This window comes from Podarcis cretensis (assembly GCF_951804945.1).
Source record: "Podarcis cretensis genome assembly, chromosome: 8".
NCBI classification, from domain to species: Eukaryota; Metazoa; Chordata; class Lepidosauria; order Squamata; family Lacertidae; genus Podarcis; species Podarcis cretensis.
The window spans coordinates 25,241,243-25,267,355 of NC_137177.1; the positions used below are offsets into that span (position 1 = coordinate 25,241,243).

At 40.7% G+C, this 26,113-nt stretch overlaps 1 protein-coding gene across 11 annotated transcripts in view; it reads left to right on the forward strand.

The window, feature by feature from the left end:
• Positions 1-26,113, forward strand: part of LOC307221483 (lethal(3)malignant brain tumor-like protein 4) — a 59,839-nt gene that overhangs the window by 28,419 nt on the left and 5,307 nt on the right. For 8 of the 11 annotated variants that reach the window (XM_079985974.1, XM_079985977.1, XM_079985979.1 and 5 more), the window contains 14 exons: positions 1,405-1,509; positions 2,324-2,459; positions 3,624-3,715; positions 5,331-5,482; positions 7,394-7,470; positions 8,879-8,964; positions 11,070-11,180; positions 13,439-13,553; positions 13,655-13,754; positions 16,312-16,476; positions 16,981-17,118; positions 17,622-17,683; positions 19,131-19,297; positions 24,650-24,712. In XM_079985974.1, coding sequence (XP_079842100.1) covers positions 1,405-1,509; positions 2,324-2,459; positions 3,624-3,715; positions 5,331-5,482; positions 7,394-7,470; positions 8,879-8,964; positions 11,070-11,180; positions 13,439-13,553; positions 13,655-13,754; positions 16,312-16,476; positions 16,981-17,118; positions 17,622-17,683; positions 19,131-19,297; positions 24,650-24,712 — 1,569 coding nt within the window. The remainder of the gene's footprint in view (positions 1-1,404; positions 1,510-2,323; positions 2,460-3,623; positions 3,716-5,330; positions 5,483-7,393; positions 7,471-8,878; positions 8,965-11,069; positions 11,181-13,438; positions 13,554-13,654; positions 13,755-16,311; positions 16,477-16,980; positions 17,119-17,621; positions 17,684-19,130; positions 19,298-24,649; positions 24,713-26,113) is intronic. The other 3 variants (XM_079985978.1, XM_079985983.1, XM_079985984.1) reach the window with 2 other exon arrangements.

The following is a 26,113-nucleotide window of genomic DNA, read 5'->3' on the forward strand; positions in this document are numbered from 1 at the left end:
GTTCAGTCATCCTTTTTTTTTCTAGCGGAACCTTTCAGCTTTGATCAGTTATGTCTATAAAGATCAACTTCTTGGTGGAAGTAAGCATTGGTTATAAAAGGTTGTTTCAGATTCCATCACCAGAATTCCTTTTAATTATCTACCTGTTCTTAGCCAGGGTTTGAGAGTTACGACTCTTTTTATGTCAAAACTTGAAACTTTGTTCTTGGTTGATGTTTACAAAAGTCAGAAGAAGCTACTCATTTCAGGTATTGCACCAAGTCACAATTCAGATGTCAAACCAAATCAGTTTTGTGCTCACGATAGTTTAGAACTAAACCAATGGATTGAGTTTCCAAATGTTTAACAGTCAAATCATGGTGTGCATCAGGGTGGGGAACCTTTTTGACTGCATGGGCCAGACCCTTATCAGGATGCCTTTAGTTGGTGGGGCTGTCCATTGAATGGAAGCCACTTCTGTTTCCTTGATCAAGGTGTACTCCTACCACCCATCATCTTAACATCAGGTCTTGGGCAGGTGGGCATTACTTCCCCCAAGTGGCTTTGTGGGCCAAATGAGGAGGCGTGGCATGCCAAGTTTGGCCCACACACCAGATATTCCCAACCCCAGTCTACAGACAGTTTTTGCCTGCTTTTGTTTTCCGATCTGCTTAGCACTTAGCTCCTTAAGTTCATTTCTCTCTCCATAGAACAGCAGCCTCTGGAAGTGAAGTGAGGGCCATTACCATGGTTTGTCAGTTCTGATATCATACCGACTATAGCTCAAAAAATGGCTTGCAAATTAATTTCAAACCATGGTTTCCAATTCTTGTTTGCTGACTAATCACAAGCCATGGTTTTTCATTTCAGAGTTAGCTCAACTATAGCCAACTGATGTCTGAACTGAGCACAGAAGCTGCTTGTCTGATGTGGCAGAACCACAATATTAGCTTTCTAGTAGTGACAGTGCTGCCACTTGCCAGGAGATGAAGGGGTGGGAAGGTCAAGGTCGTGTGGGTGCACCAGCAGACCTAATCCAGTGCTCTCACTGTTGCACCCACTATGCATTGGCCTCCCCACTGCCTCACCCCACTCCATCGTGGTAAGTGACAGTGACATTACTGCCAAAAAATTAGCATTGCAGCTCTGTCCCACTGGGCAAGCCATTTCTGATGAATCACAGTCTTCAAATCAATATATTTGTGAATATAATTCTGATATAGATGTCATTCACCTTCCATCTCTCAGTGTAAAACAAGTACAGAGTTAGCAATCTCTGAAGTTACCTCCATTAGAGAAAACAGATTACACAAAATAACTAGAGTTCATTTCCTTCTTATTTTCCCCATAGAGTATTAACACTGCAACAAGAAAGTCTTCGTTGAAGTGTAAAATAATGTTTTCCCTCCATTATTTCCACTGCAGTCTCAGTCCTTTCCACAAAACAAAAATGGATTTAAAGTTGGAATGAAGCTAGAGGGCCTAGATCCTGAACACCCATCCTTATTTTGTGTGCTTTCTGTTGCTGAGGTATTTGCCTTTCTTTGTATTGAAATCAACAGTATTAACTTATTTTCTGAATAATAAGGGGGAGGGGAAAATAGACAGAGGGAAGGTCTTAAGGCATGCCCTGGATCAGTGAGTTAAAACGATGTTTAAAGATAATGCTTCACATTCTATTTAATTAAAAATATATTCTGCCTAGATTTTGTTATTTGAAATTAAACAACTTTAATGGTTTTAAAGTCAGAAACAGATCCTGCCAGACTCAAAGGGTATTTTCAGGTAAACAAGACAATCTTTAGTGTGTGTGTGTTTTCTTGGGCGTTTACTTGAATTACTGTATTTTCTGTCTATAAGATGCCCTCATGTATAAGACGCCCCCTATTTTTGTGGCAACAACCAATTGCTAGTCCACCCTCGGCAATATCCGTGTATAAAATGCCCCCATAATTTTTGACATTATTTTTAAGGGGGAAAACCTAGTTTTATACACAGAAAAATACGGTAATTTTGAGGCCTGAATAAATGCCTACACATGTGCAAAATGGATCTCCTGGTGGGTGGGTGGGAGTGAGTGAGAGAGAGACTCAACATCAGTGTGACTGGACACTGCAGTGTAGAGACTTGAGTTCCACTTTGACAATAAGCATAAAACAGACTTTGTGGAGGAGTCCCTACAACTATAGATGGTAAATTTTAAAAGAGAGCATTTCTATCTTTTGCCAAAGATTATAAGGAGATGGAATCAATCCAGAGTTAAGTTTAAAAAACAAACAAAAAACAACCCTAAGGTTCATTTGACTCGTGAAAGGGATAACTTTGAGTTGCTTCATGCTTACAGGTGCAAGGGTACAGAGTGAGATTGCACTTTGATGGTTATTCTGAGTGTTATGACATCTGGGTTAATGCGGATTCTCCAGAAATCCACCCTGTTGGATGGTGTGAAAAAACAGGTCACAAGCTGCTTCCTCCTAAAGGTACATGAACTTATTTTTTTGTTCAGACAAGTGCATTTGGATGTAATGCTACGCCACATTTTAGCACCTTGGGAACACACATGGATAAGCTTCAAGCTTTTATGCTCCCATCTCATGGGTGGGTGGGTGGGTGGGTGGGTGGGTGTTTGAACAGAAAGTTAAAGGCATCCAGTTCCTGATTTGAGTTTGTTGTAACATCCACACTTGGAACTCTGCTTAGTTTAAACATAGGTTTGCTGAATCAAAGCTAGGTTGTTTAATTTACTATATTGTGCCATTTCATATAAATTGTAGTTAGTTCAAACATGGATGTGGATGCTTCCAGTCTCCTTGCCAGAGGAGGAGGAAGTGAGGAGGGAGCTTGCAAACTCATGGCTCGCCTGTGCTCATTCTGATAGCACTAAAGTTAACATTGTTAAAAATGGGAAGAAGTAATTGAAATCTAAACCAATAAGTAGCCACTTCACAAAATAGAAATGGGTACATATTAAATATAACATTTGCTTGCTTGCCTTTACTTATTTGCGTAAACGATATTAATATTTGTAAATAGCTTGTCAGGAAGGCAGTGCATAAGTGCAATAAATAATAAAATGAATAAATAATAATATGTGAAATGTTGAGACACCATTTGTCCACCCTGTGTAGAGCATGGAAATAAGCTGCTGAAGCAGTGTATGGTTTGCAGTGGATCATGTATGGTAAACCTTAGAAGACAGAAATCTTACAGGACAGAAGAGAGTGCATTCACTTTTGCTGTAGTTTATGAAGCAGTTTTCTTATAAGAGAAAAGACAAACTTTTTTTTGATGGAGCCAAGCAATGGAAAACGTAAAATAATGAGAATTTCTTTCAGTAATGTGCAATATAGCAAATGCATTCACTACTTTTTCCCCCTTTTTAATGTTTCCTAGAGACTTCTGAGGTTTCAGATTAATGATTAACAACTGCAATAATGTATTTAAAAGACAGAAGACAGTGAGAGATATGTTAACTGAAGCCTGTAACTCCTGCCTATTTCACAGGGGCAGCTATTATGCAAAGTTCACATTCTTCCCACATAATTTCTATTTCTGAAAAACCAATCTGAATGTAGCAGCAGCCACTGTATAAAACAATACTTTTATCTCCCTCCCTCCCTCCCCCCTCCCCCCTCTCTCTCTAGGTTACAAGGAAGGGGAATTTAATTGGACATCATATTTGAAGAACTGCAAAGCTCAAGCTGCCCCCAAAGCTCTTTTCAGAGCCCTGAGCACGGTAAGAGGCAGTACTGATGTTTTAGTCTTTTAAATTCCAGCCATTTCTAAAGCTTCAGCCAGGATATTATTGTGCCTTTTTCAAATGCTTGGAACAGAGGCTGAATCACTAAGAAACAGGGGAATATCAGATGTCAAATGAGAAACCTATTTAATTTCTCACTTACATTTAGTAAACAGAGTTTATTGTCTGGCTTATTATATATGTGCACATGGCAGACACCTACCCAAGCAAAGAAAGAATTCTATCATCTGACTACTTACTAGGTGATTTGGCACAGACTAGATTGTATTTTGTCATATTTCTCTGGCATTGGCTACATTTTACCAGAATACCAGAACTTGCTCAGTCCTTGACGGGAAAATATTTGTTATACGTGTACTTACATCAAACACATTTCTGCTCATTTGAATAAATGCATTCATCTTCCCCATCTCCAGCATTTTTTAAATAGCTTTAGTTTGCTTCCCGTTCCACTCTGTCAAGTATCTTTGCTTGTACATTTGCATAGCACCTTGTCCAATCTGTAGCCTGGCAATGGTTGTCAAATTGTGTTGATTTCAATGAATGAGAAGGGCCTTTGTAACTCTTCCATGCAGAGTAGCCTTGTGGAGAAAGTAAGATCTGTTCCACCTTTTCTTTGAATACAAGAGTCACTTCTCAGCAGCATTTTACATAGTCATATAATTGTAAGGTTGGAAGGGATCCCAAGGGTCATCTAGTCCAACTCCCTGCAATGCAGGAATCACAGCCAAAGAATCCCTGACAGATGGCCATTCAAGCTCTGTTTAAAAACCTCCACTGGAGAGTCCACAACCTTCCGAATTTGTCTGTTCCACTGTCAAAGAGCAAGCAACCCATTTTTCAGCCAAGAATTGTGCCAGGAAGCTGTAACTGTATTTGTGGATAAACTAGCCCAGACATTATTTCTTTCACATGATTGTGTCTGCAGGGCCACTCTATATGGAAACGTTTCATATATTTGAACAAGGTCAGGGTCTTTCGGTTTCAGTCTGAGTGATCCTCCTCTATTTATGGGGAACATCTGCTGTATTTCAGAGGATTTGTCCAGTAATGTGCCAGAATTTGCTGTTACCATAGTAGAATTGTCATAGGATTCAGCCGCTAGCACTGAATTTTGATCCAAGTGGAAAATAGCATTTGCATTCTGCTGTCTTGATGTCATAGCAGATTATAGTTTAGAGGAGGGAGAAGAGGTTTGGATCTAAAGGTTCTCCTCCTCTGGATGAATGTATCCTTCTATCGGAGAAAGGGAAAATTCAGAATGCAATACCACACATGTATTGCCAAGTTCGGTATTTAATATGTCCAGTTACAACAAACTCACGAACCATTCCTGGGAAGGATTTCTACCTGAAACCTCTTTAGATGGATAAATTTATTCAGCTGCTAGATTAACCTGCTAGTTTGACCTGGTATAGTTTGTTTTTTGATGAGACTTTCCCATATCTAACAAATTCTGGTCTTTAATGTCCACTGGAACATGTGATTTTTTTAAAAAAAATACGTTATTGGCATTCATTATACTAATGAAGCTGTAATTTCAATAATCTAGCTAACTGCAATGTTTTCTCAATTTTCTCCTGTTCCTTAGCCAGTCACACCTTCTGGTTTTCGAGTGGGAATGAAGTTGGAGGCCGTAGACAAAAAGAATCCTTCTTTAATGTGTGTAGCAACCATTGCAGACATGTTGGATAATCGGCTGCTAATTCATTTTGACAACTGGGATGAAAGTTATGACTACTGGTAAGTAAAGAAATATCTCCTCTGTTCACGCAACTAGGGTATTGCTTAGCATTGCCTAGATAGAGAATGAATTTGAGTTAGGATGAGGGGGGTGCTAGTTCTGCATTTTGAGTCAGGCTCCAGTTCTGAATTTAGATTCATCAGGTCTTATTCACTTCCTGAATTTCTGAAGCTGTCCTACACACGCTTAAATTTCATTTAGATGTGTGCACCTTTCCTCCAAGTAAATATGTTTGGGCCCAGTTGTTTGCTTGTGACATTGTCAAAACTTGCAGAACTGTGTACAGCTCACATCTCTTTGAAAATCTAGGGGGACAATATTCTTTTACTTGCAAACTTATGCATGCTTACCATTTGTCATTATGATTTAATTATTTTAGAGGTATGTGTATGTATATATAACTATAGATAGGTATATTGTTGCAATTTTGAGTCACCCTGGGAGTCCTGTAAAGGACCAAAACCCAGAATATATATGTAACTGAATAAAGTAAATGTAGTCAACATTTAAGTTTTTCTAGCTAGGTCTTAGCTAGTAGAGAAGGATTATACAACTTGCCTTAGGATCTACATACATCTGGAACTTTCTTTGTTTTGTAACACAGTTTTTATTCATTTTCATCTTTGAACTGTTTAACATGGTTGCACTGAGAAATATATTTGTTAACATTAGAGCGTATGACATGCAACAATTACATAAAATTAAAAATTAAGCAATAAAGATACTGGGAACTTCTGAAGGTGCTCTAGACCCTCTAAAGGGCAGGCTGCCCTACAGTATAAGAATCATTGGCTTATCCCTTCCCATGCCTGCTGATTTCTCCATGAAAATCCAATCCCACACCACAGCTGTATTTAGATCTGTTTCTCCCTGCCTTGTTTCTGACACCAGAAATACACCCAAATGGAGGAAAGAAGGTTACGGGAGACATTAGGAGGGGAGAATTGATAAGTATGTGAAAGGTTAAGCACTCTTCTCACATTCACCAATGCTTAACTACACATGTTCCTCATGCCCCTTCATTCACATTACTTTAGCAATTGTGGGTTGGGAATGTTCCAAGCTAGGGTCAAACTACACATCAAGGTTTAGGAGATTAGGGAATAGTCGACAGGTGAAAAGGATAGATCGGTTGTTCCATGCAGTGAACGGCTGCCCACTGAAGGACATCCAATCTATTCTCATTTCTGAACCTTCTTTCCCATTGTATGCAAATTTTAAGTCTTTTGCAACCTTGATTACTAGAAGCATGCTTGGAGGAGAAGAAGAAGAGCACTGAGAATCCCAGCATATCAAATTATGCTGCACATATGAGGTTCCTGGGGGGAAAAAAACCATCCTGACTTTCTTCCAAGTGGAACTCAAGGCAGGTTCTTAGCACAGGTGTAAATGCTTTGTAGATCAATGCAATACAGTGGCTGCTCACACAACAGTCACACCAAGAGAGGAGAAGAGGCAAAAAGAAAAGACAAAGAATACAGGGGAAAGCTATTTAAAAAGGCCTGGAACAAAGTCTGAGAACCAAGCCTTCACTGACCACAGACAGAGTCAGTCTGGTTAGAGGGATGACTCCTCTCAATGGAAAGCAAGCATAGGGTCTGACTGATCCCTCCAGTAGGAGGCATCATCTTATCTTAGAAATGTCTTTCACCTGGATCTTCAAACAGAAATTCACATTTTTCCTGCCTTCCAAGCACTAGGAGGGATTATACCCCACTTGATACCTTCTTATGTTGAATAAGAAAAAACCCTTCACAGTAAGTTCCAGTGTTTTGGTCTTCTTGAAGACATAGTTTTATGACTTTTAAAGCAAGTGGTTTCCATGTATGATCAGGTTCAGCAAAGAAACATCGGATTCATTCTTTCATGTACTGGCTGTGACTGGAACTAGTTCTCTCTGTTTGATCCAGGTGTGATGCTAGTAGCCCTTATATTCGACCTGTTGGTTACTGTCAAGAAACTGGAACTCCCCTTACAACACCAGCTGGTATGTTGAAAGTTCACAAGTCCCTGTTGCATTCTAAACATTTGCAAGATGTGATCTGCTCTATGTGATTCAGATGTCTATGAGGTCTGTTCTGGTTTCTCCTCTCCAACTAATTCTGCTAGATTTGTAGAATGGGAGACACCTCCTGCCCTTCCCATAATTCCATTATGATAAGGGTAACTGCATGCTGGTGCTTGGTCACCAAATAGGGTCTTTGTTGACAACATGATGTATTGATGCCGGCTTAACAGTAGGGGGGTTCCTAACAACTCTCAGCACCCTTGGCAAACTACAGTTCCCAGGAGTCTTTTGTGGGAGGCCATGACTGTTTAAAGTGGTATGATATGGCTTTAGACATAAAGTGCAGATGGAGCCCTAGACAGGAGTTGGGATGGGAAAGGAGAATTGAGAGCAAAAAGGCCTTGCTTAAAAGCTCAAAGGATCTCCACAGTGGGCTGGGGGATCTTGCTGGTGTTATTACTGCTGACTGAGGTGACTGAGAACAGTGTGTCGCACACTGCTTCAGGGAGGAACAACTGTAGATTCGGGCCATTTGTCATGAATGCTTTCGTTTAGATTCCTGCATTGTGGGGGGTTGGATTAGATGATCCTCAAGACCCCTTCCAACTCTACTGTTCTATGATTCTATGAAGTCTGGAGGGTAGCTCATAACGTTCACTTAAATCACCGAGTCTATTTTTGGCCAATTAAGGGTGTAGAATTTCAAGTTATAAGTTTTAGAGGTAATAAAGGTGCTTTAGAAGCCAGTTTACATTCAGAAAATGCAGTAAAATTAACTTTAAAATGAAAATAAAAACTAATGTAGTTATCGTTATGATGTGGACCCATTTAGTGAATTTTCTGAGATTGCAAGAGTTATGAATGCTGTACTAGTTTCTACGTATTATAGACTCCATACCAAAGTCTTTGAGCTGGTTTAGGCTTGCACAATTACTCCTTCCCTCACACTTTCCCTAACTACTACTTTTGTGCCAAACCATAGTTTGCTTTTGCACAAACACTGGTAAACTCTGGTTTGTGCTTATCCTCCAGACCAGAATTAAAAGCCAGGATAAAAGTTTACAATGTTTTGGAGGGCAAGAACAAGCTATCATTTGTTCATTTCAGATATGATGACAAGCTATGATTTTCCATGAAAGGGAAGGTATTGCAGTGCACATGCGAAGGAGAGAGCAGCTCGTACACCAATCCATGAAGTAGCATAGATGTAAAACAAGCCTAGGCACATAACCTGAATTGGAAGCTTACACTATATAAACATTTTTTAAAGTGATTTAATTTCTGATTTCAGTTCCCTTGCATAACAATGTATTGTTTGGTTAAAGTACACTTCCTATTACTTACAGTTGTAGTTAAAGACTGATAATATTCCTAAACCTCTCTGCAGAATACAAGGATTTCAAAAGCTTCTCATGGGAGAAATACTTGGAGGAAACTGGTTCACAGGCAGCCCCAGCAAGAGCCTTTAAACTGGTTGGTCAACATCTTTTCTAGTTTTATATTGGTGAATCACAACATTAAAAGCTATGGTTTTACTTTTGTATAGCTCTTAGTTATAGGTGGATGATTAGGATGATGATGGTTACTGTTGCTGCTATTTTATTTTATTATAATTATTTATGGAATATTGGGTGCAAGGCAAATTAGAAACCATGATCTAGATAAACTAAGTGGGTTACATGAAATGCTTTAAGGTAGCAGTATTTTTTTTTTAAAAGCTGGTAAATGGCACTGGCTTTTTGAATTTTAAGAACATAAGAAGATCAGACCACTGACCCATCTAGTCCAACATCCTGTTTTCACAGTGACAAATCAGATGCCTGTGAGAAGCATGTGTGCAACAGCATTCTGCCTACTGTGATTCCCAGTAACTGGTATTCAGGGAATTCAGATATTGTATTACTTATATGATGTTAGCCACTCTGAGCCCAGCTCCGGCCAGGGAGGGTGGGGTACAAATAATAATAATAATAATAAGTTATTTATTACAGTGGAGGTAGAACAGGGCCATCATGGTTAGTAGCTGTTGATAGCCCCAATCCCCCATGAATTTGTCTGATCATCATTTGAAGTCATCCAAGTTGGTGGCCATCACTGCGTTCCGTGGGAGCAAGTTCCATAGTTTTAACTTCAGTAAGCCCACAATTTAATGGGGGTTAGGTTCTGGGGATAGAGCCTAAAACCAAAACTGCATACAGTGGTACCTTGGTTTATGAACTTAATCCGTTCTGGAAGTCCTTTCTTAAACCAAAACCGTTCTTAAACTGAGGCGCGCTTTCCCTAATGACACCTCCTGCCACCGGTGCTCTTCCACCATTCAGATTCTGTTCTTAGACCGAGGTAAAGTTCTCAAACCAAGACACTATTTCCAGTTTTGTGGAGTTTGTAAATCAAATTGTTCTTAAACCAGACTGTTCTTAAACCGAGGTACCACTGTATAGTAAAAATAAAAATAAAAAAATTGGGTGCAGTGGTGGGTGGGATTACCAAAGTTTCTTTCCCCAGACATCCACCCTCTTTTTATTTATTTTTTTAATTGCCAAGCACATACAGCTGAGTACACACAAGTTAAATGCACGAAAGTTGCGAGTGTACTGTATATGCTGTGTGAAGAAGTATTTTACCTTTAGTCATATTGGTACTGAAACAAGTTAACAAAGACATATCTCAGCAGCTAAGCAAAATTTTTAACATGGATCAGTTAGACCTAGACTAATCTAGGCCTTCCAGACTTGAATTTCCACTCAGAATTAGGTTAACTTCCAATCCTACATACAATTACTTGGTAAGCTAAGTGAACATGTGTTAGATTTTGATTTTAATTGTAGTTACACCCCAGAGGTTGAAGGTGTTGATTACTTGGTTTGCAGTCAAAAGGAATGCTCCTGGAAACATGCCTGTGCCTCCTTTGCGTATAGCAATAAACCATAGCTTAGCATTATGGGAACAAGTCAGCTTGAGCTCCACTCTCTTTCATCTCCGCCCCCAGTATGTGCCAGAGGACATTCACTTTCTAACTTAAACTAATGTCATTACATCTGAACCACGCCAAACTACCTCATTTCAACTTTGGTCTGTTGAAAAAAGCCATTTGCCAGAAACCATAGTTCGAACTACAGTGGTACCTCAGGTTACATACGCTTCAGGTTATAGACTCCACTAACCCAGAAATAGTGCTTCATGTTAAGAACTTTGCTTCAGGATGAGAACAGAAATTGTGCTCTGGCGGTGCAGCAGCAGCAGGAGGCCCCATTAGCTAAAGTGGTGCTTCAGGTTAAGAACAGTTTCAGGTTAAGTACAGACCTCCAGAACGAATTAAGTACTTAACCCAAGGTACCACTGTAACTACAAGTTAGTTCAGATGTAAGAAATTGTGGTTAGTTAAACCAGAAAGCAACTTCTTCCAGAGACACTCTGGCATGCACTGAGGAAGCTGCTGATGGTGCTGCCCAAGCAATCTTACTTTTTTAATGCTAGGCTGTGGTTTATCATTAGGTCCAGACTGCATCTTTAAATTATATATGGCTCACCTTACTCTCAGTAATGCTTGACTGCATTTGCAATGCGTTCCTTTACAGCGCCCAGCTCATGGATTCCAGCCCAACATGAAACTAGAAGCTGTAGACAAGAGAAATCCCATGTTAATTAGAGTGGCAACCATAATTGAAAAAGATGACCATCGTGTCAAGGTATGTGCATTCAAATAAGCCGTGGTGCTACTCTAAGATTATGAAAAGAACATTACATTTGAGCTTTCAAGAAAGAAAGCATCTTCAGTAGTAATATGACAGCTTGATCTTAGTCCCCCTATGAATTGCAATGCTCCTGCTCACTATTACTGGATGCTATTGTAATGCCACTTATTCTGGAATGACATTTCTGAATTGATTTTTCTTCCCCTTGAGCAATTCTCTGTATGAATCCAACATAAATTTGCCATGTTAGAGCTCTCATACCTTGATGGTGACTTGCAATACGAACCTCAGCATCAGGTTAACCTCATTTTTTTAAAATGCTGAACGCCTCCACTCACCATCCTGTAATGAGTACATAAACACATCAACTTTGCATTCAACTCATTGTATAAAATGGAGGTTTGTCAGATACAAAGATTGAAAATCTCCCTCAGTTCACAGAATAGGTGAAGCAGCAGCAGATTTTTCTCAAGTGCTCCTTAGTGGGCTCCTTCAGTTTTTATTTATCAGAATTGGATTTTGGCTATAAGAGCCCTCTTGCAAGGTCAAAGCAATGATGCTTATAGACCAACATTCTGCCTCTGAAAGTGCCTAATTCAAGATGCTCTAGAGGAAGCATATAAGAGACTAAGAAACTAAGAGTCTCCAGTTGAGCACCTACTGTGGTTTCATTAATAACTATTGATATACCTGTTGATTATACATTTGTAGTTTTCCATTGTTGGATATCCACAGTAATTCTATTCTGTTTATCTGTCAATAAGGTTCTTCTAGTTCTAATGCTGTAGATTTTGTGTTATGGGTAAACATTTATTAGAAGTCAAAAGTGATGCCATAAACTGATATCAGAACCAACAACTTAGATTTACTGGGTAGTTAGCTTTACCCAGAATGTATTTTTTAACCCAGGAAACTTAGCTTTACTGGGCAGTTTGGGTGGTTCCCCTCCTACTTGGCTGACTGGCTCCAGAAGGCAGTTCTTGGGGAGCATTGTTTGACTGCATGAGTTTTCCAGTATGGAGTCCTGGAGGGGTCAGTCCTGTCCCTCATGTTGTTTAATGTCTAAGTGGGGTCCTAAATAGTTTTGGAGCTCGTAATCAGTATGCTGATGACACACAGCTCTATTTCTTCTGAATCAGTGCTTGGTTAAGACTGGATGAGAGCAAATAAACTGAAACTTAATCCAGGGAAGACAGGTGCTCTTAAGTGGGTGCTTCCTCAGTCTGGCTGAGTGGTGTGCAACCTGCTCTAGATGGGACCACACTCCTGAAAGAGCATATTCATAGTTTGGAAGTTGTATTGGTTGCATTGCTGTCACTTGAGACACAGGTTGCCTCAGTGGCATGGCGTTCCTTCCTCCAGCTTAGGCTGGTGGCCTAACTATGACCCTATCTGGACAGGGATAACATGGCCACAGTAATCTATGCTCTGGTAACATCAGGATTGGACTATTGCAATACATTTTAAACAAGTCTGCCTGTGACATTTTATTTACTGGCTTTGTTTGTGTATTTATTAACTACAGATGTATACTGCCTCTTTACACATATCTTCTCAAAGCAGTTTACATACTGTTTTAAATTCAGTACATAAAATGATAAAACAGTTTCACAAATGATTCAAAAGCAATTCAGGCTTATTTCCATGGAGCACTGTGGCTAGCTACTAGTCCTAATGGCTATAGCAACCTCCAAGTTCAGAGGCAGTATGCCGCTGAATACCAGCTGCTGGGGAGCAACAACAAAAGAGGGCTTCTGCCTTCATTTTCTGCTTGTAGACTTCCAGAGGCTCCAGTAGGAAGCAGAATTGTAGACTAGATGTGCCAAAGGTATGATTCAGCAGGGCTCTTATGTTCAAAAAGCACACATCCAGGTAAATCCCTGGTTGGGGGAAGAGTTTCACTTTTTTCCGAAGCAAAACTAAGGAAGATCAAAAGACTGTCCAGGGAATGTATTCCACAGCTCCAGAGCCACAACCAAAAAGATTCTGCTCCTGTTAGAAGCTCTTAGAGTTGTTACAAGAAACATTATCTTATGAAAATGAAATAAAGAGAGATGATGAAGCTGTTAAGAGGTACGGATATGAACATGCATAGAAGAATAAATAGACTATGTACGTAAATGTAGATGAAAAGATGATGTCTATCTGCAAATGTTAAAATGCAATTAAAATTAATTTAAAAAGGAAAAAAAGAAACATTATCTTATAACTTTCATTCTTTCTTCCTCCAATATGGGTTTCATCCTCTTTAGATACACTTTGATGGCTGGGACCACAGTTTTGATTTCTGGGTTGATGCTGACAGTCCAGACATTCACCCCATGGGCTGGTGTGCAAAAACTGGACATGCCTTGCAACTCCCACCAGGTGAGACAAAGAATAATGTTGTTGTTCCTTTCTCCCCTCCTTACCTAATTATTTAAAACAAGACTTTGAAATCTATTCCTGAACAAGTTTTGTTTTTCTAGGGACTGCGGACCCATCAGGGGCAGTAGGACAGGGATGCCCTACTCCTGGTTGTCAGGGATTGGGTCATGTCAGGGGACCCAGATATGGAACGCATTACACGTACGTGTGCCCAAGAGTTATGGGGTAATTGCCAGCAGATTGTAGGGCAATATGTATCAGTTGCCCAGCACCTGTTTATTAAGTAATGCAGCTTCAGTGAACTACAAATATGAATGCGTGTCTCAGTTATAAAATGCTGTGCTTCTAGCTCCCTCTTGTGCTTTGTATTTGGCTTCACTGACAAGCTTTGTACTGACACCACAGAAAAGTAGCATCAGAACCTGGCTATACATATCACAACTACTCACATGAGAAGAGGCAGCTCTAGCTGTTTAGAATCTCATGGTTTCATTCCCAAAACTTTTCCAGCAAGAAGGGAAAGTTGGAGTGGCTTGAAGAGGTATCCTACAACATTCTCAACCCACCCAGGGGAAAGTTGAGACAAAAGAGCAAAGAACAGCTCCTTAGCTTGGGAAAGGAATTGTGTTTCATAGCTGGGTGTGTGTGTGTGTTTGTGTGTGTGTGTTTAGGATTTCCAGTGTTTGTTGGGCAAAAAGCCATTAAATTGCTTCTCCCCAATAAACTCTGTAAGATTTAAAAATTAATAAGGCAAAGTCAGTAAGGCAAAGGCAGGACTCCCTCTTTTAAGCAAGGAGCTGTTTCTACTACTTTGACTCATTGACACTCTCATAAGTCGTTCTAAACATGAAACTAAAACCAAGCTGTGCAATGGGATTCTTGCCGTTAAAATAGCTGACTGCAGATATAGGCTCTGGTGGGATACATGTTGTGCAACCCAGGTGCAGCACTAAAAAAGCGCAAGATTACATGGACTCCTCTGCTTTGCATCTTGCTTTCTGCGTAATATTTCCTACATAATAAAGAAAAGATTCATAGCCTACTTCCTCATGAATTTCGGGATTCTTAAAGACCTCCAGAGTGCTCCTTTCTGTTCTGTGCCATTAAGCTGGTGCAGGATAGCATATTAGAATGTTCCCCCATGTTAAAAACTCCCAGATTGTAAAAAGGTAGCATATTGGGATAAAGAGATTGTTTTTTCCTTCCTCCAGCCTTCTCCCTTGATGTACTAACTGGCCGTTTAGAGGAAGCTCTTTATGTGGGGGAACAAACATGATGCATATGTTTTGCGGAGTGACAATATTGTTGTTTTGTTGTTTTTAGTTATTTCAAATTTGTATACCCCCTCCACAGCAAAGCTCTCAGAGTGGAATTACATTAAAACCATTTGAAATAAAGTTTTCACCTGTCACCTGAAATCCAGAATGGAAGGTGTAAGTGAACTTTCTTGGACAGATAGTTTCATGGCTGATACATATATACTGTCCTTTAATCCAAAGATCTCAGAGTGAGGGACAATTAACCTTCAATAAATAATGGTACCAATAAAAATCAGGATACATAAACCAGCAGTAAAACAACCAGATTGGCATAAAATCAATCACACTTCCCAAATGCCTTTGTGAAAAGACATGCTTTAAGCTGGCATCAGAATAACATCAACATAAATGTTTGTCAAATCTTAAGGTGGATGAGATTCCAGATATGGGAAGAGGTGTTTATTCAGATAGTCAAAAACTTGTGTTTATTTTATTTTATTTTATTTTTGAGGGAGGCAAAGCTTGATTTACAGGAAGGAGAAAGAAACTTGTGTTTAAAGGTCAGAACCATTTGGGGTGGGGGTGGGGAAGAGTAACCAACCTAAGTTTTCTCAGACCTGTATAATATGGTCCCAGTGTCCAGAACAAGTGATGCAATTCTATTGGAAGACTAGGTTGGTCTTGAGAATCTTAGCCATTGAAAAGGCTGCCGAAATGTAGGCATTTTTTAGCAATTGCCTTTCTGTGTTTGTGCCAGCTCACATCCCCACCTGCTCCTTTTGCTTCCTTCTTTAATGTGTGTGTTTATTTTTATTTGTATTTCTTTATTTGTAAAATTATTTATATTCCACCTTTTGGGGCACAGCCCATCAAAGGTGGCTCACAATATCATAAACTGATGATTAAATACAGTGGCTGAAAGCATGGACAAAGGCAGCAGCATTAACAATTATTACAAGGGTGGTTAAAACAGAGGCTAAGAAACAACTATGCAGAGCTACATTTTGAAACAGCTCCAAAGCAAAAGCCTTTAGGAAAAGGCAGTTATAAAAAGATGGGTGTTGTTTTTTTTAAAAAGACTTGTTCTTTACATTAAGTCACTCTTCTCTTGAGCTGACCCACCATACCCCCTGCCTCTGGCTAGCTTTTTATGTGCCCTGTTTCCTGAATTCTGGGCAAGATTTTACTTTCATTCATGTTGCCCCAAGCTCATTCAGCTACTCGGTGTTGTTGAAGATCAGTCATTTTGGCAGCTGATGTCCTTCCCTCCTCCTTTCGCTGAAAACTGCATCTCTCTGCAGAATTTCTGTTTTAGCCTGTAGCTGCTAAGCATTTACTTCCCAGGAGCCTTTATCTTACATGCCTGCCATTTGTTGCTCTTTGCAGAGTTGCTGTATTATACTGCTTTGCTAGTTAGTATAGGCCTCGGAGGGAGAAGGTGGAACAATTGGGTTGCATAATATTTTTCTTGTGGAAACATTTTTCTGCTTTTGATGTAGATTAGTTGGCTGCCCATATTCTGAAATCAATCGCAGCAGGGAAAGTTCTTTACAAGATCGTCTTGGTGGAGAAAAACCTTCACCCAGTGCTAATGTTCAGAAGCCCAAGAAACCTGAGACTTCTGCAAGACTTACAGACCTTCAGGAAGACTCTCCACAGTCCAGGTGAAATTTTAAACTAAACCTTAAGGTCTACCGTAATATTGGGCACATTTATTAAGCTACTCTTGCACTGGTCTTGCTTTCCACTTGCCCCAGACTCTCCAGAGAAGCTTGTCTGGTGCCAATATTGTGATCTTTTTGGTGCCAGGCAAAGATGTCCCTGTTCTCTCAGGCACTTGAGCAATTATACTGTGTTGGTTTTGTGGCCTTTTCCTGACAGCAGTTGTTGTTAACTCTGTTGCTGGGTGGGGAATGATTCTTGTTTTGTGACTGATTTTGGTGGGGAACCCTTTTGTGTATTTTTAATTGCCCCACAGAACTTAATTAGAGTCACTGACAGCTGAGCCAGTCCTATCTGCATCACTGCATCCTATCCTGAGGACTTTGCCAGGCTGTATCTGCACAATCACAACCCTTAATTTGTGAGGATTTGCCCTGAGTTCTAATTCATGGCTAGTTGGGAGTGTTGGGAAGTGGTTTTTATAGACATAAATATTGTATTCTTAGTAGAAAATCATCCACACAAGATGGGGAGAGATCAGGACGGAGCAGTGTCCACAGTCTTTCTGAGCAGTCTGAGACCAGCCAAGAGAAGGACTCAGTGGAAGGGGAATCATCTGCTGTCACTAAAATCAAATCAAAAGGGTAAGCAAAGTTGTTCAACTTGTTAAACCTACTCCCAATAAAGTTTCCCACTTGGACTATTTAGTTTTGAAGTGAAGGAAAAATGTTGGGATACTGATTACAGATGCAAGGGTAGCTTTCAAGGAGAATTAAACAAATTCGTGGAGTATCAATAAATGTACCTGAACAATTCGAAAATCAGTTAAAAGTGACTGAGTCAATTTCCAAACCATTTTTTTACATTACAATTGAGTGATCCTCAGCTGGCACTGGACCCAACAATTTCTATTCCAAAGAGGTTAGCGGCCTGTGGCAGCATAAACTTAAAAAGTTTTAAAGGGTAGCATGTATTGTGACATAAGCATTTGTGAATCAGAGCTCATTTTATCAAATGCTGGCTAAACATGCTACAAAAAACATTTTAAAGTCTTTTATTCAGCTCCGTGATTTAAGTGTTCTTTGGAGAAGCATTTCTGTCTCTTTTGTATAATTGTTTGCCTTACTGCCCAAATCTGTGTTTTCAGGATTGGTTGCTCACGTAGCTATATACAGCTCCAGCTAGTGAAGCAGGAGGCTGATGGAAGAGGTTAGTTAATTCTGTGTTTGTGCTTTTTAAAACCATTGAAACAATTGTGGAGTTACTGGAAATTTGGTCATGAAAATTATAAGGTCAAACTATTTGGTTTGATGCTTCCTGCCGCTTACATTTCTCCCACCTCTTTTCCTCTGGCAAACCTGTTAAAATGAATATTAATTGTTTCTGCAGAGATCGGATTACTCATTGGAGAGCCATAAGTGTTCCATCTCTTTCCACTGACCACTGGTCAATATAACAGGTGCAATCCACAGGGAGAGCTGTCTTCACTAGAGAGATTTCCCTGCTTCAGTTCAGAAAAATCTACAATCCATATAAAAAAGTGAGGGCCCACAACAAAAAAGTAGTGTATCCCCAGCCCGTAATTGCTCATCTTCTAGCAAGCTTAAAGCACTAGCTCACAGAGGAGAGGTTTCAGGAAGTGGGAAAGGAAGAGGCTATAGCTCCCCCCACTCCTTTCTCACCCTTCCAAAAACTTCAACCACTTGTGCTGTAACAGCACCAAACGGCTTTATTGTTCTGTATTTGGGGGAGGGGTCATGTTGTTTCCCTAACAACCTCCTTGTAAAATGCAGGGAGGGGAGTTGTACAATCTCATCATAAGCAGCCCCTTTGAGCCCTAGTATTCCTCAACCATTTTTAAACTAGGGGAGGAGTAAGAACACAGCATTTCACAGACTGTTCAGTACTTGCTCTCTTATAAGCAGTATATCTCAGTTATTTGAAAATGCCACTAGATGTCACTACAGACCTTTACAATAACCATCACTTAAAAGGTCCTGGTGTTTTGAAATACCTTTCTTTTTGTGTATGTGTCCCGGTGGAGGAGGAGGAGCGGCAAACATAATTAGCTAATGTTGTTAACCCAATAAATCATGCTAATGTTGCTAATCAAAGAAATTGTGCCATGCCATGTTAATCAGTGGCTCCAGTATATGCTGCATAGATAGCCACAAATCTTTACTGCACCATGACACAGCAATAATCAGATGATCTTATATATATGAGAGGGATAGAGAGGCAGGCAGGCGGGAGATGTTTTCTTGTTCTTAATGCCTCTATTGTTTGACAAATGGAGACTGATACTAACGTCTGGAAGGAACTGCCAACCTTCCTGACCTTGGAGTCATCTCTCCAGGGATGTGACCAGTGCTTGTCATTATCTTGTATGCAGAGTGCTCTGAACAGGCTGGATACAAACTGTAAGCTGGAATGGTGCCATTAATTTCCATCTGAAGATGCAGTTACCCAACCTCCTCCTCCCTGGCAATCCCTCCTGTGTTAGCATCGGGGCATCTCTTCCCTGAGAGCATCTATAACAGCACAGGGCTTTCTTCTTTACCTTTTTCGGGAGGGATGCTTCAGCCCTGCACTTCTAAATTGCACCTGAACAAGGACTGACTCATCTTCTTTCCTTCCCTGCCCTCCCTTTTCCCAGACACAGCATTTGCTCTGCAGCAGGCCCTCCACCAGTCTGTCTTCATGCCTTCCCTTTCTGCAAACCCTACCCACCGTCTCCATCTCTGCTGGGAACAACACTGCAAGCTGCTGCCGGAGGTCTCTGGCCTCACCGCCAAGAATGTGGCCAAATGGAGTGTTGAAGAGGTGAGTTGTGCTTCCTGATTCCCCCCCCCCCCCCCGTCTAATTGGAAAGCATTTTTAATATAGTGGTAGTGATTCTTTTCTTCCTCTGCTTTACAGCTGTGGCTAATTCAGAACTTTAGATCAAGACACATAAATTTGCACTGATCCTTCCTTGTGCAGCCATGCCACTTTTACCAACTGCCCCCTTTGGGGCCTCTTTCGACAATGGCCTTTTCTGTGCTTGTCTGCTGCTGACTCACTTTACATTGCAATTGTCCTGCGCATGCTTGCATGACTGTGGCACAGAATACCCCCACAGTTTGCATGATTGCTGACAGACAGACCCATTCTGTTGAGACCATGGGTTTACAGTCAAAACTAATGTTGTGCTTTGCTGTAAGCCAATATGTTTCCCCTGCAGTCAGGGATTGAGTGACACAGCATATCTGAGCCGTGTGCTGTACATTTGCACCAGTTGCCTTGGGAGTTAGCAATCGCTATACCACAGGCTGAAGGTGGCAAAGAGTGGTTTTGTTTGAGTTGATGTGAGCCGGTAGATGAAAGTCCATTTGGTTTGACGATCCCTTGGCCCTATTTTGAAAATGTATAAATTATACTTTTTTCAAGGGTTATGCTTCATAGTAGTTGTAGTAGTTGTTCCTGTAAAATTTATTCATTTATGCTTCAAAATTTGGAGATGTTTGATATCATGAAAGACTGACACTTCAAAAGTTTGAGCCAAATGTTACTACTTTATCATTAACATGTTATGATTATTATTTTGATTAATACAAATATATGAAGCCATCTTATACTGGTCTTATTTTGATAGAATAATATGATTTGCCATTACATGAATGAGACTCGAGTTCACACATTCACCTTTCTTGCTCCAGCAAGGCCATGAGGAGGAGATATAAAGCTTTCATAGAAACATAGAATTGCAGAGTGTGAAGGGGTCCCAAGGGTCATCCAAACCAACCTCCTGCAATGCAGAAATTCTGCCCACAGTCATCCCTGGGTGGGCTCGAACCACCAAACTTCTGGTTAACAGCCAGAGGCACTGACCCATTGTGCCACATTCAGTATTATGCCATACCCTCCAGATGCTGTTGTGCTGCACCTTTTATCGTCCCTGACTATTGGCCATGCTGTCTGGGGCTGATGGGAATTAGAGTCCAATGCCTGGAGGGCACTGTGTTGGTCACCCCTGGGCTTTAACTATGATTTATTAAAACAAAACAATTGAGTATGCTCCTGACTGCCATAGTTCTCCTTCCTAGGCCAGAGAGTAATTGTTGTGAATATCCCTCTCAGTCCTTTTTAGGCAAAGAGAGGCAGCTGCAGTAGAACTGTAGCTTTCATTCTGGCCTAAGCCAGAATACTTCAGTCGGTCAAGCATTGCAAAAATATAGAGCTCCAGATACAGATTGCTTCACAGTTACATAGTGGCCCTTATTCTGGCCTGGAGAAAGAGTGAGGTGACTGGAGCTTGAAACATTTTGATTGCGAGCAGATTACTTCTTTGCATAGGGTGCAGTCATAGTTAAACTGTGGAACTCACTCCTGCAGGAGGCAGTGATGGTACTTGGATGGCATTAAAAGAGGATTAGGCAGATTCATGGAGGATGAGGCTAGCAATGGCTATGAGCAAGGATGGCTATGCTCTGCCTCCCCAGTTTAAGGTAATGTTTCGGAATAGCAGTTGCTAGAGGCCATTTGGGCTCAGACCCTGCCTGCAGGTTTCCCCCAAGCATTTGGCTGGCCACTGTGAGAGTAGGATGCTAATCTAGAGAGGGCCAGTGGCCTGATCCAGCAGTTTCTTGAGTTGTTATGAGGGGGGAACACTTGCTTGTCCAACTTAAAGCCTCCTCGACTAGTTTGACTTCTGAAGGAGAAATCTATGTATTCAGAATACAGCTTTTGAGACAACACTATAAAATAGTTGAGCTCTTTTTAATATTGCTGATCAAACAATTATTAATGATAATATTCTTTCTGCCCACCATGCTTCTTTAATCCAGTTAAACCCTAATTGCAGGGGGAGAATATTAAACCCGCTATCATGCTTCATTTATTTTCTTCACCTTAAATATCCTTGAGTTCATCTGTATTTTGGAGAAGAACATCTCATTCCAATTTCAAAATCCTGGCTGTAGAACTACTACTTAGTGGGTCTGACTGCACAGACATTCCCTAGCCAATCATCATCCTAGGATAGGAAGTGAAATTTATTGGTATGTGGCACTTAATTTGCTTATCACAAATGCTGTAAGCTCAGAAGGAACAGCACTGTGAAATCACTGGGGAACTGCCCAACTTGCATTTTGATCTTATGCATGTTTTCTCAGATGAAAGCCTCACTAGGTTCAGTGGGGCTTTCTCCCAAGTAAGAGGCAAAGGCTGCAGTTCTGTGCTCATTAGTATTTGAATCCTGAATGTGTCATAGTGGTAGTGGAAGCAGCAGTGCTTCTGAATATCAGTTGCTGGAAACCACAGGGGGCAGAGTGCTGTGTGTTCAAATCCTGCTTGCAGGTTTCCCACAGGCATCTGGTGGGAAACCTGTAAGCAGGGTGCTAGACTTGATTGGCTGTTGGCCTGATCCAGCAGCCTCTTCTTGTGTTCTTCGTAGCATGGGCGGAACTGAACTTTGTTTATGAACTTAAAATTGGAATAGGAACCCACAGCCTCTGTTTAAAAAAGGGGGGGAGGCCTCCAGCATTAAGTAGTAATACTAATGAAACCAAAGAGGACCTTTTAAATTTAATTTTAGGAAATTGCTGCAGAAGTAGGAGTGTTTCTCCTTCATTGCAAAACCTCAAGGAAAGGCTCGTTCTGAATAATCTTTACCCTCTAGTGAGAACTTATCATTTGAGTGTTGATTATTTCTCAAATGCTTCTTAAAATGTTTTCTAAATGTAACTGGCTGGGAGGGTGATTTTGTATCATGTGTGACAGTTTTATCTCCCTTTTAGTTAATCTCGCAGAAGAAATTAATACACAGATGGGAATCCTGTCCAAAGCTTAGCAAGGCTGGTTCCTCTTTGCAGAATTTCAAAACAACAGTGTCAAATCCTACTTTCTTTTGTGCATTTTTTTTTTACTGCAAACAAACACAGTTTAAAGCATTTGCTGGGTGAACTGAGGATCTTTTACAATAGTGGCACCATCTGCAGTGCAATGGGATATGTTTAACAATGTCCAAATTCCTAGGTTTCACCTCCCCATATCTTAATGGAGCATATTATGGAAATTACCCTTAGCAGTATCCATTGGAATTTAATCTGATCTTGCCCCCTACCAGCTAGGAGCAACTTTTCATCTCTATCCCTTCTTCTCCCTACATGGGCCTCCCCCTGGAACCATTTTTTATTCTCTTGTGCATGTTGCCATTCATACAAGAAAGGCTGGGGCAACTTTTGATCCAGCCCTTGAGAAGGTGCTGTAACTCAATGGCAGAGCACATGCCTTGCATGCAGAACATCCCATGTTTAATCCCTGGCATTTCTAGTTTAAAATGTTCAGGTTGTAAGTGTTATGAGAGACCCCCTGCAGGAGTCTCTCGAGAGTCTTCGTTAGTCACAGTAAGCTGTACTGTTCTTACTGGACAAACAGTCTGACCTGGTGTAAGGCAGCTTCCTGTGCTCAATAATCCCATATTGCTGTCATTACTGTATCAACCGGAGTTGCAGGTTTTTACTATCTTTTAGGGTGAGACTTGCTTACTGCCATGGTCTAATTCCTGTAATGCCAACATAAGGATATGCATAATAAACTAGGAAGGATCTTATGCAAAGAAACATAAGAGAGGAATTTATATTCATATCGGCAGTATACTTTTCTTATGCAAGCTGAGAGGCAAGGAGTTAGATAACCTATGGTATATAAAGGAGGAAATTGTTTCTGACAGTGTCCCTTGTAACTATTTGTCCTTTGGTATTGGTGATAGGAATGTCACATCTGTAACAGCTCAAGGTCTGTATAATAGAGTTAATCCCTTCAGGGAACATGAGGTTACTGAAAAATTGCCGGATCAGAGCATGTTTTATTTTGGGGGGAGCTATACAAGTTGAGAGTTGTAGTAAAATTTATACACTCCTTCCATTCTCTCTCATCTTCTGTCTCTTAGGCCCCAGGCCATTGTGAAGATAGCCTGGCCTACACATGCAACAGAATGAGCCAGTAGAAAACATTCTACTGCTACTCACCAAAGGTGTGGGGGGGTGCCACTTTTGTGCGCCCCCCCATGAAAAGCTTTCAGAAAGAAAATTAGCAAAGCAGGGAGTGGATTGGGTTAAAAGCTTTGTCCTTGATTATTTTAAATATTGTCTACAGGGAGGTTTTTCCCCAATGGGGAACACTCAAAAATGGAATCCCATGCCCCCTCACCTGCAACTTGAAGTGGTTAAGTCCATTCAGCTACCTCAGGACTCTACCTCATTCTGCTGTATGTGTAAGGCGGGCTGGTTATTCCTGGATTGATAAGGCTTCGTTGCTTCAAATTCATTACCGTATTTTTTGCACCATAACACTTACTTTTTTCCTCCTAGAAAGTAAGGGGAAATGTCTGTGCATGTTATGGAGCGAATGCCTGTGGGTGGCGGGGGGGATCTGCTGCAGTCGTGAGCAGAGGATCCATGGTTCCCCTTCCTTCCCTCCTCCGTGGTTACAAAGCATGGATCCACATGGATCCTCAGGATTTTTGCATTGGGCTACTCCAAACTCAGTGTCAGATCACATGTCTGTGGCCACAGCATGAACCACAAAAATCATATATCCACTATTTCATTTAGAATATTTTTTTTCTTGTTTTCCTCCTCTAAAAACTATGTGCGTGTTATGGTCTGGTGCGTGTTATAGAGCGAAAAATACGGTATTTGTTTTTAAACTCATCCTCATGTTGTTTCTCTTTGTGTTGCAGCTAATCTGCATCTATAGGTATCTGTAGTCCAATATATGTGTCCCTGCATCCTCTGCCAGAAAGCAAAGGATCCAGGAGCACATCTCTTTGACCGCATGCTGCTTTGCTAGTGCGCACCCATGCACAATTGAGTTGTCCCTAAGTTTGTCTACCTTCAAGGCTTCTCTTTCCTTAGTGCTTGTTAATCGTCTTGTCTGTGCTATATTACTATACCGATCTACGTCAAACCTTATATCAACTCCAGTGTTGTTTTTTTATATTAAAAAATGGAAATACTGTAATGATTAATTCTTATCATCTCTTGGTTAGATACAAAGAAAGAAAAATCTTAATGTTTGCAATATTTTGTTCGAATGAATGAAAAGTTGTTTTTTCAGACAGGACTTCTTTTATTATTAGGTCGCTGGACAGCCCTTTAATAATTCTGTCTGTTATTTCCCACACTTCATTAGGTGGCTGGATTTGTCCAGCGTCTTCCTGGTTGCAAGGATCAGGCTGCTCTCTTCCGACAAGAGGTAATCCAGTGCTATGTAATGCTAATGGCAGTCTACGTCATATTGCTATCTGTTCCATTTGGATAATGTGTGGCACTTGGAGGGGGATATTGAGAAGAAGAAAAATCAAAACAATGCTCCAAAGTTAACCACATCAAGTTCTGAGAAAATTCTCATTCCACAAATGCTTTGTATTGTGGAAATTAAGTAGATTTGCATATTCTGGTCTTTCTACATAATTCTGCTTTCTTAATCATTGGAGGAAGGCATGATATAGAGCAGGGCTAGCTAACATTATGCCATTCCAAAGCTGGGGGACTATACCTCCCACCATCCCTGCTATGCTAGCAGGGACTAATGGGAGTTGGAGTCCAACAGCATGTTGGTGAGTACTGGCACCTTTCTTTCTAGAAGAAAAGCACTGCTCATTTGACATGTAGTGGATAGGTTTATGATCAGGCTGAAATTAAACCAAATTGAAGAAATATCCTCTCTGCGAGACTTTGGCTAAGAAAAAGATGTTGGTGACAGAATTGCTGAAATCTGCTTTAATGGTCCATTAGCAGCAGCTGAGCTGCCCAGACACACCATATTTAGGTACATAATTCTAGAGATGGTAGGCTGTTGTGCTTTTATTTTAATTTTTATTTACTAAATGGCCATAGCTGATGTGAGAACAAATTGTGCAAGCTATGTAAAAAGGTAGCCAAGTAGATTGGGTAAAGCTGCTAGCGATCTGCAGCCAGAGAATTATGCCTGTTTGGGGGCCAACAGTCTGAAGAGATCTTTCTGAAACTTGAATACCTTGGTAGTAGTTAGAACTGGAAAGAATGAAAGAATCCAAAAGCTTTCTGCAGTGTTTTCTCAATATGAGTAGAACTTGATCAAACATTCATTCTTCATTTCTGAACACACACATTTTCATAGAATCATAGATTTGTGAAGTTGGAAGGGATCCCAGGGGTCATCTAGTCCAACCCCCCTGCAGTGCAGGAATCTCAGCTAAAGCATCCATGGCAGATGGCCATCCAACCTCTGCTTAAAAACCTCCAAGGGAGGAGAGTCCACAACCCCCTGAGGGAGACCATTTCACTGTCGAACCGCTCTTACTGTCAGAAAGTTTTTCTGTGTGTTTAGTCGGAATCTCCTTTCTTGTAACTTGAAGCCATTGGTTCAAGCCCTACCCTCCAGAGCAGGAGAAAACAAGCTTGTTCCCTCTTCTGTGTGGTAGCCCTTGAGATATTTAAACATAGCTATCATATCTCTTCTCAGTCTCCTCTTTTCCAGGCTATACATGCCCAGCTCCTTCGACCTTTCCAGACCCTTGATCATCTTGGTTGCCCTCCTCTGTACGCGTTCCAGCTTGTCAACATCCTTCATAAATCATGGTGCCCACAATTCTAGAAACCAAGGAGCTGGACT